A 13,344-nucleotide genomic window follows, 5' to 3' on the forward strand; every position below is an offset into this window, starting at 1 on the left:
GTGTGTGTGTTTGTTTATGGACTGATAGGTGAAAACTTGTATTTCATTATTGTTTTATACAAAAATCCTTGTTTTCTGAGAATAATTGCCACTGGAAAGTAGTGGTAGTTTTTGTGATTTAATTTAGGGATGTGGAGCTTGTCTCCTACAAAAATATATAAACCTAATAAAATTTGCATTATCATTTTGATTTATCATTAACAACCCTCATCTTGAAAATAGTAGTTAATGCTCAATTTATTTTTATTTCTTACCATCTGTTACATACTTGATGTTTGTGTCCTTCCCCCTTACCAATTTATATACTGAAACTTAATCCTGGATATGATGATATTTGAAAGTGATTTCAAATATCACTTTTGAAGTGATATTTGGAGCTTTTGAGAGGTGATTAGGTCCTCAGGATAGGCCATCTTGAATGGGACTAGTGTCCTTAGCTAGAGAATCCCCTAGCTCCTTCAACCATGTGAGGACCTTCTATGAACCAGGAAACAGGTCCTCACTACACATGAAATGCGCCTGCACTCTTATCTTGGACTGTCCAGCCTCCAGAACTGTCAGAAATGTTTGTTGTTTAAACCACTCAGTCTACAGGATTTCTGTTATAGCAGCATGAACTACGACATCATCTCATCTGGTTGTGTTTCCTCTCCTGTCTTTTGCTACAATAAATTTCCAATTCTAGAACTAATGTTTTACTTCATTTACTTGGTAAACAAATACATTTCAAATACATTTTTTAAAAGAATACATTAGTGACCTTGCTGATGTAAAATATCTTTCTGTTGCTTTTACACATGAATAATTCAGTTATATATAAACATTTTTGGTCATTATTTTTCTTCAAAGGATTATGGATTTTGTTCTATTGTCTTCTGGTAGTTATGGTTTCAGAGCAGATAGCTGAATACAATCTAGCCTTTGTTTCTTTGAAGTCAAAACCTCTCATTTCTTCTTGCCATTGGTTTAATGAATGTAGTTGCTCCTTACCATACCAACTGTAAAATTTTACAAAAAATATCTTGAAATTGTTACCTTTCCAATACATTTTCTGACTTTGCTGAGTAATCAAAATTTCACAATTTCCATTCCTAAATTATTCTATTATATCTTTGTTTCCTATTGCTTTCTTCCTCAGAAAATAACAATTATTTGAAGGTGTGTTAACTTTAATTGATTCTCTACAGTTATTATCTTTCATTTTTTAAAATTTTTATTAATTTACTAACTATGTGGATATCATTAAAGTTTACCTTGTGTCTCACTGTTTTAATTTTCTGGTCTATCCAGTTTGCTTCTTACTGCTTTCAGTGTGGTTAAATTTCTATTTACATATACTTAGTTTTATAGATTGTTTTCCTAATTAATTTTATGCTGTTTATAGTGGCCTTATCTTCTTTCTAGGATGTCATTCTATTTTAATACAAACAATGTTCTTATGATTCTTACTGAGAGCATTAAACAGATGTTATGAATAAACTGACTTCATGGAGAAGGATTTTCTTCTAATATATGAGAATATTTCCTTTGCTCTTTCCCATCCTTTTTCTTTACTCATCCTTAAATAGAGATCTGTTTCAGGAAAATGCACACTTTACAACTGTCCTAAGCTATTAGAGCTTGCCCAGGTGTTGAAGAATACCTTGATGCTTCTTTTACCCATGGAATTCCTAGGATATAGCAGGTTTTCGTAACTGGTAAGCTCTCCTTCTTCTTGAAAATTGCCTTCTCTCCCATCCAGACAAAACAAACATACAGGGATTGAGTCTGAGATGAGACAGACAGTTCATTTTCCGATGATATTCTAGAGCATATCTCAAGCTACTGTAATATCTACTCAGTTGTATGAGTGCACATAGCCAAGTACTATAGAAATAGGAGACCATTCATACTAACTTGCAATTTATGATTCTAAATAAGTTATATAAAAACTGAGGCTTTTCATTTTCTGGAGCATATCAGGAAGGAAATGAAATAATCAAATAAATATCAAAAAGAATGATAAACTATTAAACTTAGATGATATTAATATCCTCATTTTACACATTAAGAACAAAGTTTCTTACAAATATTGAATCATGTTGTACACCTGGAACTAATATAATGTTATATGCTAATTATATCTCAACAAAAAGTAAAAAAAATAAAATTGTTAACATTTACCTTAAAAAAGAACAAAATTGGAACTTCTAACCAAGATGGAGGTATAGGTAGGAACATTTCACGTCCTTGCACAACCACAAGAAGAATTACAACTAAACTCAAAACAATACCCAGAACTTTCAGAAAACTGAACTGTATGGAAGTCCAACAACCAAGGATGTAAAGAAGCTACATTCATCCGGATAGGCTGGAGGGGAAGAGACATGGAGTTGGGCGGACAGGCAAGGAGGCAGTGTGGCAGGAGAGGCAGTGGTTGTGGACCAGGAGGTCCCACATTATGCTGAGTACAGCAACAATATAAAGGAAGAAATGAAGACTACACTAAGTGAAATAAAGAAAAATCCACAGGGACCAACAGTAATTGGAAGAAAGCTGGGATTCAAATCAATGATTGGGAATGTTGGAAGAAATAAACATTCAACCAAAACAGAAAGAAGAAACAAGAATTTTAAAAAATGAATACAGTCTAAGAAGACTCTGGGACATCTCCAAAAGTGCCAACATCCCAATCATAGGGATTCCAGAAAGAAAAGAGAAAGAGCAAGAAGTTGAAAACTTTTAGAAAAAGTAATAAAAGAAAACGTCCCCAATTTAGTGAAGGAAACAGACATAAAGTCTAGGAAGCTCAGAGGGTCCCAAACAAGTTGGACTCAAGAAGGCTCACAACAAGACACATCATAATTAAAATGCCGAAGGTTAAAAGTAAAGAGAGAATCTTAAAAGCAATAAGAGAGAGTGGGATGCTGGGAAGATGGCGACGGAGTAGGATGGAGCTGATGCTAGCTCCTGTACTCATGGGTGAAAATCCTGGCGGATCTATAGAGAAACAGCACAATAAACCATCGGTTACCCAGCATTTATGAAATTAAAAGACCAGAGATTGTGACCGACGCTGAAACACCAGACAGCAGCAGAGTCAGCTACTGGAGCTGGGACATACGCAGCCCCTGTGCCGATGCCATAGCTACCGGCCTGGGCAACAGAAGAGTCAGTTGCAGGAGCTGGGACACTGGAGGTCCCTGTGACGCCGCCTGGGCACCGGGGAGCCAGCTACGGGGAGCCAGGACATTCTCAGGTCCAGTGCCACTTCCATAGTGACGGGACTGGATGCCAGGGAGTCAGGTAAGGGAGCCGGGACATTCTTGGCCCCTGTGCCGCTGCCGTAGTAACGGGCCTGGGCGCTTGAGGAGGCGGCTACTAGAGCTGGGACACTCAGCAGTTGTAGGCGACCAACGCAGGGACCAGTGGAGGACCAGCGTGAGAGTAGGTAGAGATGGAGAACATCAAGAAACTTCGAGTCTGCACCACTGAACTTCACAAGGATCATACCACAGAAGTTCACACCATAAACCCAGAACAGATCAATTTTAGAAGCTGAGACTAACAAGAAGAGTCTCAAACAATGGGAAGACAAAGAAACAATCCCCAAATGAAAGAAAAAGCAGAAACTTCAGAAAGAATGTTAGATGAAATAGAGGCTAATCAACTATCACATAGTGAATTCAAAGCACTGGTTATTACGAAGTTCAAAGAGCTCACAGTGAACTACCAGAAACTACAGGGGAACTACAATGATCTCTCTGCAAACTACATCAACATGAAAAAGGAAATGGAAACTATCAGCAAGGGACAAGAGGAAATGAAGAATACAATTTCTGAATTGAAGAACACAGTAGAAAGTTTCAAAAGTAGGATAGATGAAGCAGAGGGTAAAATTAGTGAGTTGGAGGACAAGGTAGAAAGCATCTCACAGAAAGAGCAAGAAAATGAAAAGAGGCTCAGAAAGAATGAAGAGGGATTAAGAGAAATGCAAGACAATATGAAACGTAATAATATCCGAATAATAGGAATACCAGAAGGAGAAGAAGAATAAGGGATAGAAAACGTACTTGAAAGAGTAAAGAGAGAAAATTTCCCTAATTTGATAAGAGAAAAAGTCAAACAAATCCAGGAATCACAGAGAGTCCCAATCAAGAGGAACCCAAGGAGGCCCACTTCAAGAACATCATCATTAAAATGGCAAAATTCAAAGACAAAGAGAGAATCTTAAAGGCAGCAAGGGAGAAAAAAGAAATAACATACAAGGGAGCCCCAATAAGGTTAGCTACTGACTTCTCAATGGAAACACTTCAAGCAAGAAGAGAATGGCAAGATATATTCCAAGTAATGAGAACCAGAGGCCTTCAACCAAGGCTACTTTACCCAGCAAGGCTCTCAATCAAGATAGAAGGCCAAATAAAGAGCTTCCAAGACAAAAGAAGTCTAAAAGAATATGCCTCCACCAAACCAGCTCTACGAGAAATACTAAAAGGACTGCTTTAAGGGAAGGAAGGATAAGAGGGAGACAGAGAGGAACACAGGTACAAAAATGGCAATGAATAAGTACCTATCAATAATAACCTTAAACGTAAATGGATTAAATGCTCCAATCAAAAAACACAGAATAGCTGAATGGATAAGAAAGCATGACCCACACATATGCTACCTACAAGAGACCCACCTCAGGACAAAAGACCATCATAGACTAAAAGTGAAAGGCTGGAAACAAATTTTCCAAGCAAACGGACAAGAAAAAAAAGCTGGGGTAGCCATTCTCATATCAGAAAAAATAGACTTCAAAAAAAGGGCCATAAAGAGACACCCAGAAGGTCACTTCATTATACTCAAGGGAAGAATCCACCAAGAAGACATTAACATTGTAAACATATATGCACCAAACATACGGGCACCCAAATGTATCAAGAAAATCTTAGAGCACTTCAAGAAAGATATTGACAGCAACACAATTATAGTAGGGGATTTTCACACCCCACTATCAAAAATGAACAGATCATCCAAACAAAATATCAACAAAGATATTGCGGCATTAAACAACACCCTAGATGAAATGGACTTAACTGATATATATAGAGTCCTTCATTCCAAAAAAGCTAAATACACATTCTTTTCAAATGCACATGGAACATTTTCAAAGATAGACCACATGATAGGACACAAAACGAGCCTCAACAAATTCAAGAAAATTGAAATCATACCAAGCATCTTCTCTGACCACAAGGGACTGAAATTGGAAACCAACCCCAAAGGAAAAAACCCAAAGCACCCCAAATTATGGAGACTGAAGGGTATGCTATTAAACAACGAATGGATCAAGAATGAAATTAGGGAAGAAATCAAAACGTTTCTGGAAACAAATGAAAATTATCTCACAACAACCCAAAACTTATGGGACACAGCGAAGGCAGTCCTGAGAGGGAAGTTCATAGCAATACAGGCCTACCTAAAGAAGATAGAAACATTTCAAACAAACAACCTAACCCTGCGCCTGCAAGAACTCGAGGAACAACAAGAAAGACAGCCCAGAGCAAGCAGAAGGAAGGAAATAACCAAGATTAGAGCAGAATTAAATGACATAGAAACTAAAAGCACAATTCTAAGGATCAATGAATCCAGGATTTGGTTCTTTGAGAAGATAAACAAAATAGACAAGACTTTAAGTAGGCTCATCAAGAAAAGAAGAGAGAGGACTCAAACACAATTAGAAATGAAAGAGGAGAGATTACAACCGATACCACAGAAATAGAAGAGATTGTAAGAAATTACAATGAGGAACTGTATGCCAAGAATGTTGAAAACCTAGGGGAAATGAACACATTTCTAGAAAAATACAATCTTCCAAAACTCAGTGAAAAAGAAGCAGAAAATCTAAATACACCAATAACAGCAAAAGAAATTGAAGCAGTAATCAAAAAACTCCCATCACACAAAAGCCCTGGACCAGATGGTTTCACAGGAGAATTCTACAAAGCATTTAAAGAAGAGCTAACCCCTATTCTCCACAGACTATTCCAAACAATCCAGAAGGATGGAAAACTCCCAAATTCTTTTTATGAAGCCAGCATCATCTTAATTCCAAAACCAGATAGAGACACAACAAAGAAAGAAAACTTCAGGCCAATATCGCTGATGAACATAGACACTAAAATCCTCAACAAAATATTGGCAAATCGCATCCAACAATATATCAGAAAGATCATACACCATGACAAAGTGGGTTTCATCCCAGGGATGCAAGGATGGTTCAACATTCACAAATCAGTAAATGTAATACATCACATAGACAAAAGCAAAGACAAAATCCGCATGATCATATCAATAGATGCGGAAAAAGCTTTTGACAAGGTACAACACTTGTTTATGATAAAAACACTCAGCAAAGTGGGAATAGAGGGAGCATTCCTCAATATAATAAAGGCCATATATGAGAGACCTACAGCCAACATCATACTCAATGGGCAAAAACTAAAAGCTTTTCCACTAAGAACAGGAACAAGACAAGGATGTCCACTTTCACCACTTCTATTCAATATAGTATTGGAAGTTTTAGCCACAGCAATCAGGCAGGAAAAGGAAATAAAAGGCATCCAAATAGGAAAAGAGGAAGCAAAACTGTCACTGTTTGCAGATGACATGATAGTGTACATGGAAAATCCTATAGACTCTACCCAAAAACTGCTCAAACTAATTAATGAATTTGGCAAAACAGCTGGTTACAAAGTCAATATCCAGAAATCAAAGGCATTTTTGTATACAAACAATGAATCAGCAGAAGCAGAAATCAAGGATAAAATCCCATTCGATATAGCAGAAAGAAAAATAAAATATCTGGGAATAAACCTAACCAAGGAGGTAAAAGACCTGTATGCAGAAAACTACACAGCACTGAAGAAAGAAATCAGGGAAGACACAAACAAATGGAAACATATACCTTGTTCATGGATTGGAAGAATTAACATCATCAAAATGTCCATACTACTCAAAGCAATATACAGATTCAATGCAATACCTATTAAAGTACCAATGGCGTATTTCACAGACATAGAACAAACACTTAAAAAATTTATATGGAATCATAAGCGAGCCCAAATAGCAGCTGCTCTTTTGAGAAAGAAGAACAAAGTAGGAGGGATCACAATACCTGATATGAAACTGTATTACAAAGCCACTGTAATCAAAACAGCCTGGTACTGGCATAAAAACAGGCACATAGACCAATGGAACAGAACAGAGAGCCCAGAAATCAACCCAACTCTCTACAGTCAATTAATATTTGACAAGGGGGCAGTAACATAAAATGGAGTAAAGATAGCCTCTTGAGCAAATGGTGTTGGGAGAACTGGACAGCTACGTGCAAAAAAATGAATCTTGAGCACACACTTACACCATACACCAAAATAAATTCAAGGTGGATAAAAGACTTAAATATAAGCCGTGACACCATTAAAGTCCTAGAGGAGAACATTGGCAAGAAAATCTCAGATATTCCACGCAGCAACATTTTTACGGATATGTCCCCTAGAGCAAGGAATATAAAGGAAAGAATAAACAAATGGGATCTCATCAAAATAAAAAGCTTCTGCATGGCTAAAGAAAACAGTGTTAAATTAAAAACACAACCAACTGTATGGGAAAACATATTTGCCAATGATACCTCAGACAAAGGTTTAATCTCCAAAATATACAAAGAACTTACACAACTCCACTCTAGGAAGACATCGAACCCAATTAAGAAAATGGGAAAAGGACTTGAACAGACACTTCTCTAAAGAGGACATACAGAACATCCAGAGACACATGAAGAGATGCTCAATATCGTTAGCTATCAGAGAGATGCAAATTAAAACCACAATGAGATTCCACTTTACACCAGTCAGGATGGCTATCATAAACAAAGCAAGAAACAACAAAGGTTGCAGAGGGTGTGGGGAAAAGGGGTCCTTAGTTCACTGTTGGTGGGATTGCATACTGGTACAACCATTATGGAAAACAGTATGGAATTTTCTCAGAAAAATAAAAATCGACCTGCCTTTTGACCCAGCCATTCCACTGCTAGGATTATATCCTAAGAATCCTAAAACATCAATATCAAAGAACCTATGCACCACAATGTACATAGCAGCACAATTTACAATAGCCAAGAGATGGAAGCAACTTAGGTGCCCGTCAGTAAATGAATGGATCAAAAAATTGTGGCACATATACACAATGGAATTCTATGCAGCAGAGAGAAAGAAGGAGCTACTACCTTTTGCAACAACATGGATGGGACTGGAAAGCATTATGCTGAGTGATATAGGCCAGGTGCTGAATGACAAATATATGATCTCACCTTTAACAGGAAGCTAAACAACAAAACAAACAAGGAAGCAGAAAAAAAAACAAAACCAAACCAAATACACTGAAATAGAGAACAAGGGGACAGTGACCAGAGGCGAGAGAGAAGGGAAGTTAAGGGGAAAAAGGGGGAGGGATTTGGAGGAACAAATAGGAAGGACACAGGGACGAGAACTAGGGGTGGAAATGGGAGGGAGGTGGGGAGCAAGGGGTGGGGGAGGCTGAGATGGGAGAAATAGACAAAAAAACTGTACTTGAAAAATAACTAAATAAAATTAATTAAAATAAAATAAAAAATAATTTAAAAAAGCAATAAGAGAAAAGCAGACAGTTACCCACAAAAGAGTTCCCAAAGACTATCAGCTGATTTCTCAAAAGAAACTTAATGCAGGCAAGATGGGACTGGCAAGAAGTATTCCAAATCATGAAAGGCAAGGACCTACATCCAAGATTACTCTACCCTGGAAAGCTGTCATTTAGAATGGAAGGGCAGATAAAGTGATTCTGAAAGAACGTAAAGCCAAAGGAGTTAATCATCACCAAAATGATGTCAAAGGGACTTATTTAAGGAAAAAGAAGATAAAAACCATGGACATTAAAAAGGCAATAAATTTACAATTGTCAACAATGGAATCTAAACACACACACACACACACACACACACACACACACACACATATGCACCAAGCAAAAAACCAAAACAAGAACAGAATCATAGATATGGAGATCATTTGGAGGATTATCAGCTGGCAGGGGAAAGGGAGAGAATGGGTGAAAAGGTACAGTGAACAAGAAGCATAATTGGTAGGTACAAAATAGACAGGGGGATGTTAAGAATCGTATAGGAAGTAGAGAAGCCAAAGAACTTATATGCACAGCCCATGGACATGAATTAAAGGGGGGACTGCTGGACGAAAGGGGTGTACTAGGTGGAGGGGGGCAAAGAGGGAAAAATTGGGACAACTGTAATGGCATAATCAATAAAATATACTTAAAAAGGACAAAAATCTCAGAAAGTTAAATCACTTTACTAAGGTTGCTAAGATAGAATGTGGTAAACTAGGATTTTGATATAGTTCTTAAGATTCTAAGTGATTTCTTTTATACTACAGAAAATCTAAAAGCATATTTTTTGAAAATTTTATTTTAAAGGAAGTATTCCAGAATTATATACCAAATGGTATAGTATACTATTTTATTATTTAAAAAATATTAATTTTTATTGTGAGAAGAGTAACACAAAAGTGTACAACCTCCTAATGAAGGCTGGATCACCATTACATAAAAAGGCCAACAAGTGAAATGAAATGAAAATACAAGTACTTTCTGAGCTGAATTGGCTGGTTAATGCCATACACTGTCTTGATCATGATCAAAGAGAATCTTTCAATTACCACTAGCTGGAATGCAAAAGTGCCAATATAAATATATTGCATTCATTTCTAAACTTCTTTAGTGTTATTATATATGCTTACACTCATTTCTATTTTTTTCATTTCTAATAGAGGTGAAATACTTATTAGGGCAGATGAGCAATAGCTAAGAAATGGATTTACAAAGAAAATCAGACAAATGTTCATTAACAAGAAAGAATATGCCTTTCTACAAAGTATAATGTACTTTTACTCCATTGCTGGTAATAAAATATCTGCAGTCATTAATTGATTAAACAAATATTGCCAAATTAAAATTTGGAAGCTTGTTTTGTGAGGATAGAATCAGAGCAAAGGCAGTTTGATTGTTTTATGAGTTATTTCTCCCAAATGATGATAGAGGGGAATTACCCTTGTTATACAACCAAATACTTTCCTTCGATCTCTTGTCATAAATCAACCATGAAGAATTTTGATTTCAAATTCTCTTTTCTCTAGATTCTTAATTTTACTCTATTTCAACCATGCTACATCTTACAATCTTAAATATTGTATTATATGTTTATTCTGATGTAATAGAATGATTATAACTAATATAACTTGTTTTGATTCTTTTGTACTTCTACGAAATATACAGGGCTCACTTTTTTATAAGCTATAGCTTTTCAGTAATTATTAGTTAAAGAAAGACATTTTCCAAAGAAGATGAAAATAAATCCAAGTATACTTACCACATGAAGAATTTTATTCTCAGTTTCATATACAGTACAATCCTAAAAAAATAAGCACAGACATTAGTTTTGAGAAAAATCAAGCATTCATCCTAAATACCTGCTTAAGAATTGTACTACAATTTGAAAAAGTCTTGACAATTGAAACAGAAGCAGCAATACTGAGAAAAAAATCTGGAATACTATATGGCAACATATGCATAATGGTTACTCTAATGGTCAGTTACATGACCATTATTCTCATTTTTGCTTAAACGTGTTTTCTATTTTAACTAATTTTATTTATTTTTTCTGAATATAATGCCTTTATTCTTCTTTATTGTTTTTCAATTACAGTTGTACCAATTTTCCCCTACTGCTCTCCCCTGCCCTGCCTACCCCCGCCCCAGCTCCCAAAGCCAATCCCCACCCTGTTGTCCACATCCATGGGTCCTTTATACATGTCCCTTGACTTGTCCCTTCCCCTTCTTTCCCCCATTTTAAACACATAAAAAATGACAATTTTTATTAAATAAGTGTAAAAACAAACATTGGAAAATTTTTTTAACCATTCTATCTAAAGTTTTACATGTGATAAATGTATTTTTGTTGAAACATTTCCAACATTTAATATGATAATTCATTATAGATTGGGACATTAAGAGAAACACTAATATTTATTTCAATAGTTATATTAAAATATCAAAAATACTTTTATATTTTAATTATTATAAGATATTAAATATGCTTTACATTATGCATTGAAAATCGGTACATGCTGCAAATAAACACCAAGTTTATTGTTCTTGCCTACATTTGAGTCCCTGAAATTATTTTTAAAATTATTTTTACAAAATCACCATTGTCTCTTTACTTTCAATTGCTACACTTATAATAAGCTGTAATGTAGCAGAGTGATCTTTGCTTAGAAGGTTTGCATTCCTATGGTTCAGTTTTCTCAAGGAATTTATGAAATGGGAATTTATGAAATCTAGTCAAGGAGTTGTGAGGATTAAATGAGAAAATGAGATAAATGGCTTAGCACAGTATCTGGCATACAGTAATAATAAATATACATTTTAACTATGAAGTATTGCTCTGCATCTGAAAAAATTTAAACTAATTATTTTTACTTCAAAATAAAATTAATTAATTATATTTGGCTATATCATTTTGAAAAAATATCCATATTCCACCATACTGCGTATTTCAAGGAATAACAGTCTTTTTTCACTTTTCCCTGAACTTAATTCTAACAAAAAGGAATCTTGCTTAGCATAGTTTTTCATAATGCCATTTCACCACAATACCGTGTCAGAAGATGTACATATTCTTATCAAGGGCAGAATTTTTAAAGTTTAATTTAGGTCTGATTCATTTCACAAACTAATAAAAATACTTAAGGACTGGGTCTTGCTATACTGAGGGCTCCTGTGCCAAAGAAGAAGTTTGTTACAAATATAGTCATATCTATGTCTATATTCCTACATAAAGTCAACTCTTAATAATTAAGTATGAATTATGTATAGTTGAGCCAAGATGTAGATAAAAGTTATATTTGTAAAGTGCATTTTCACTGCCATCTGAATTTGAAGGGTCTAATTTTAAAAAAATTAACTTCAAACAAAATTACATCAAGAGGAGATAATTTGGAAAAAGCTGGGCAGGTGTCCAGTTTCCCTATGCTTTCTTTACAGCTTGCTACAGCTGTAATGGATGCAAGTTTCATTATTTACCTTCCTTCTTAGAATTGGAGAATATGAGTAAATGTTTAAACTTCAAAGGGATTCTCAAGGAAAAAAGTAAATATGCTCTAAATGTATATCCTGCTAGTGATATAATGCTCACAACAGAATATTTCAAGTCTCTTAATTTTTAAAAGATTTAATTAATTTATTGATTTCTAGAGAAAGGGGAGGGGAGGGAGGAAGAGAGAAACAGAAACATCAGTGTGTGGTTGCCTCTAGCACACCCCCAACTAGGGACCTGGCCAGCATCCCAGGCATGTGCCCTGACTGGGAATGGAACTGGCGACCCTCTGGATTGAAGTCCATGCTCAGTCCACTGAGCCATACCAGCTAAGGCTCAAGTCTCTTTAAAATATAATACTTTACTTGCACATCTCTAGCATAATATAACCAAAAGAACTGTGTAACAAAATATTATGCTATTTTCAGCAATCGTATAGTTTATTGGTAGTAGTGGTGTTATTCTGTTGTTTTGTTAAAAGTGTTGTATTTTATAAGATGAAGCAAATGAACGATTATGTGATACTATCATTTTATCACTCTTGCTATCATTGGTAAGTAATTTTAGCATGGGAGAAAGCAGACTCATATATAAGAAGTAAAAACCTTATGAGCACGGGCCTATGAACCAGAGTATCGTGGTTTGATCCCCAGTCAGGGCACGTGCTTGGGTTGCAGGCCAGTTCCCAGTGGGGTATGCACAAGAGGCAACCATACACTGATATTTCTATCCTTCTCTCCTTCCCTTCCCCTCTGAAGATAAATAAATAAATCTTAAAAAAAAAGAAGTAAAAACCTTAGTCTCTTGATGTCTTATGTATGTATATACATACGTCTGTTTTTCTTAGTTCTGCCTACTGAAAAGGCATAAAAACAATGATTAATCTAGTAATAAATTAACCTTATTTGCCATTTCCCAGGCCTTCTTGGAAAATGGCTGATTCCAGATCTGGTATAGGAAATGTACAAGATGAGCTTGGATTATATTGTGCACAAGATAGAAAGAAGTTATTAAAGACTATGAGGATTGTGTGAGTAGGACTGAGAAGTCAATATAAAGAAATTCTCACTGGTCAAAGATAGAGCAATTTGAGCATCTAAAAGGATAACTGGAATGGATGAAATAGTAAATATTATTAAATGTTAAAGATATTAATATGATGCTAAATTTTAAAT

General features: G+C 35.5%; 1 protein-coding gene across 4 annotated transcripts in view; it reads right to left on the reverse strand.

Annotated features, from left to right (window-relative positions):
* The window catches only part of CNKSR2 (connector enhancer of kinase suppressor of Ras 2), a 313,411-nt gene that overhangs the window by 187,781 nt on the left and 112,286 nt on the right, over positions 1–13,344 (reverse strand). For all 4 annotated transcript variants that reach the window (XM_037129263.2, XM_037129190.2, XM_037129132.2 and 1 more), the window contains exon 5: positions 10,442–10,483. In XM_037129263.2, the coding sequence (XP_036985158.2) occupies positions 10,442–10,483 (42 nt within the window). The remainder of the gene's footprint in view (positions 1–10,441; positions 10,484–13,344) is intronic.

This window comes from Artibeus jamaicensis, unplaced genomic scaffold (genome assembly GCF_021234435.1).
Source record: "Artibeus jamaicensis isolate MK-2021 breed Jamaican fruit bat unplaced genomic scaffold, CSHL_Jam_final scaffold_1283, whole genome shotgun sequence".
Classification (NCBI taxonomy): Eukaryota; Metazoa; Chordata; class Mammalia; order Chiroptera; family Phyllostomidae; genus Artibeus; species Artibeus jamaicensis.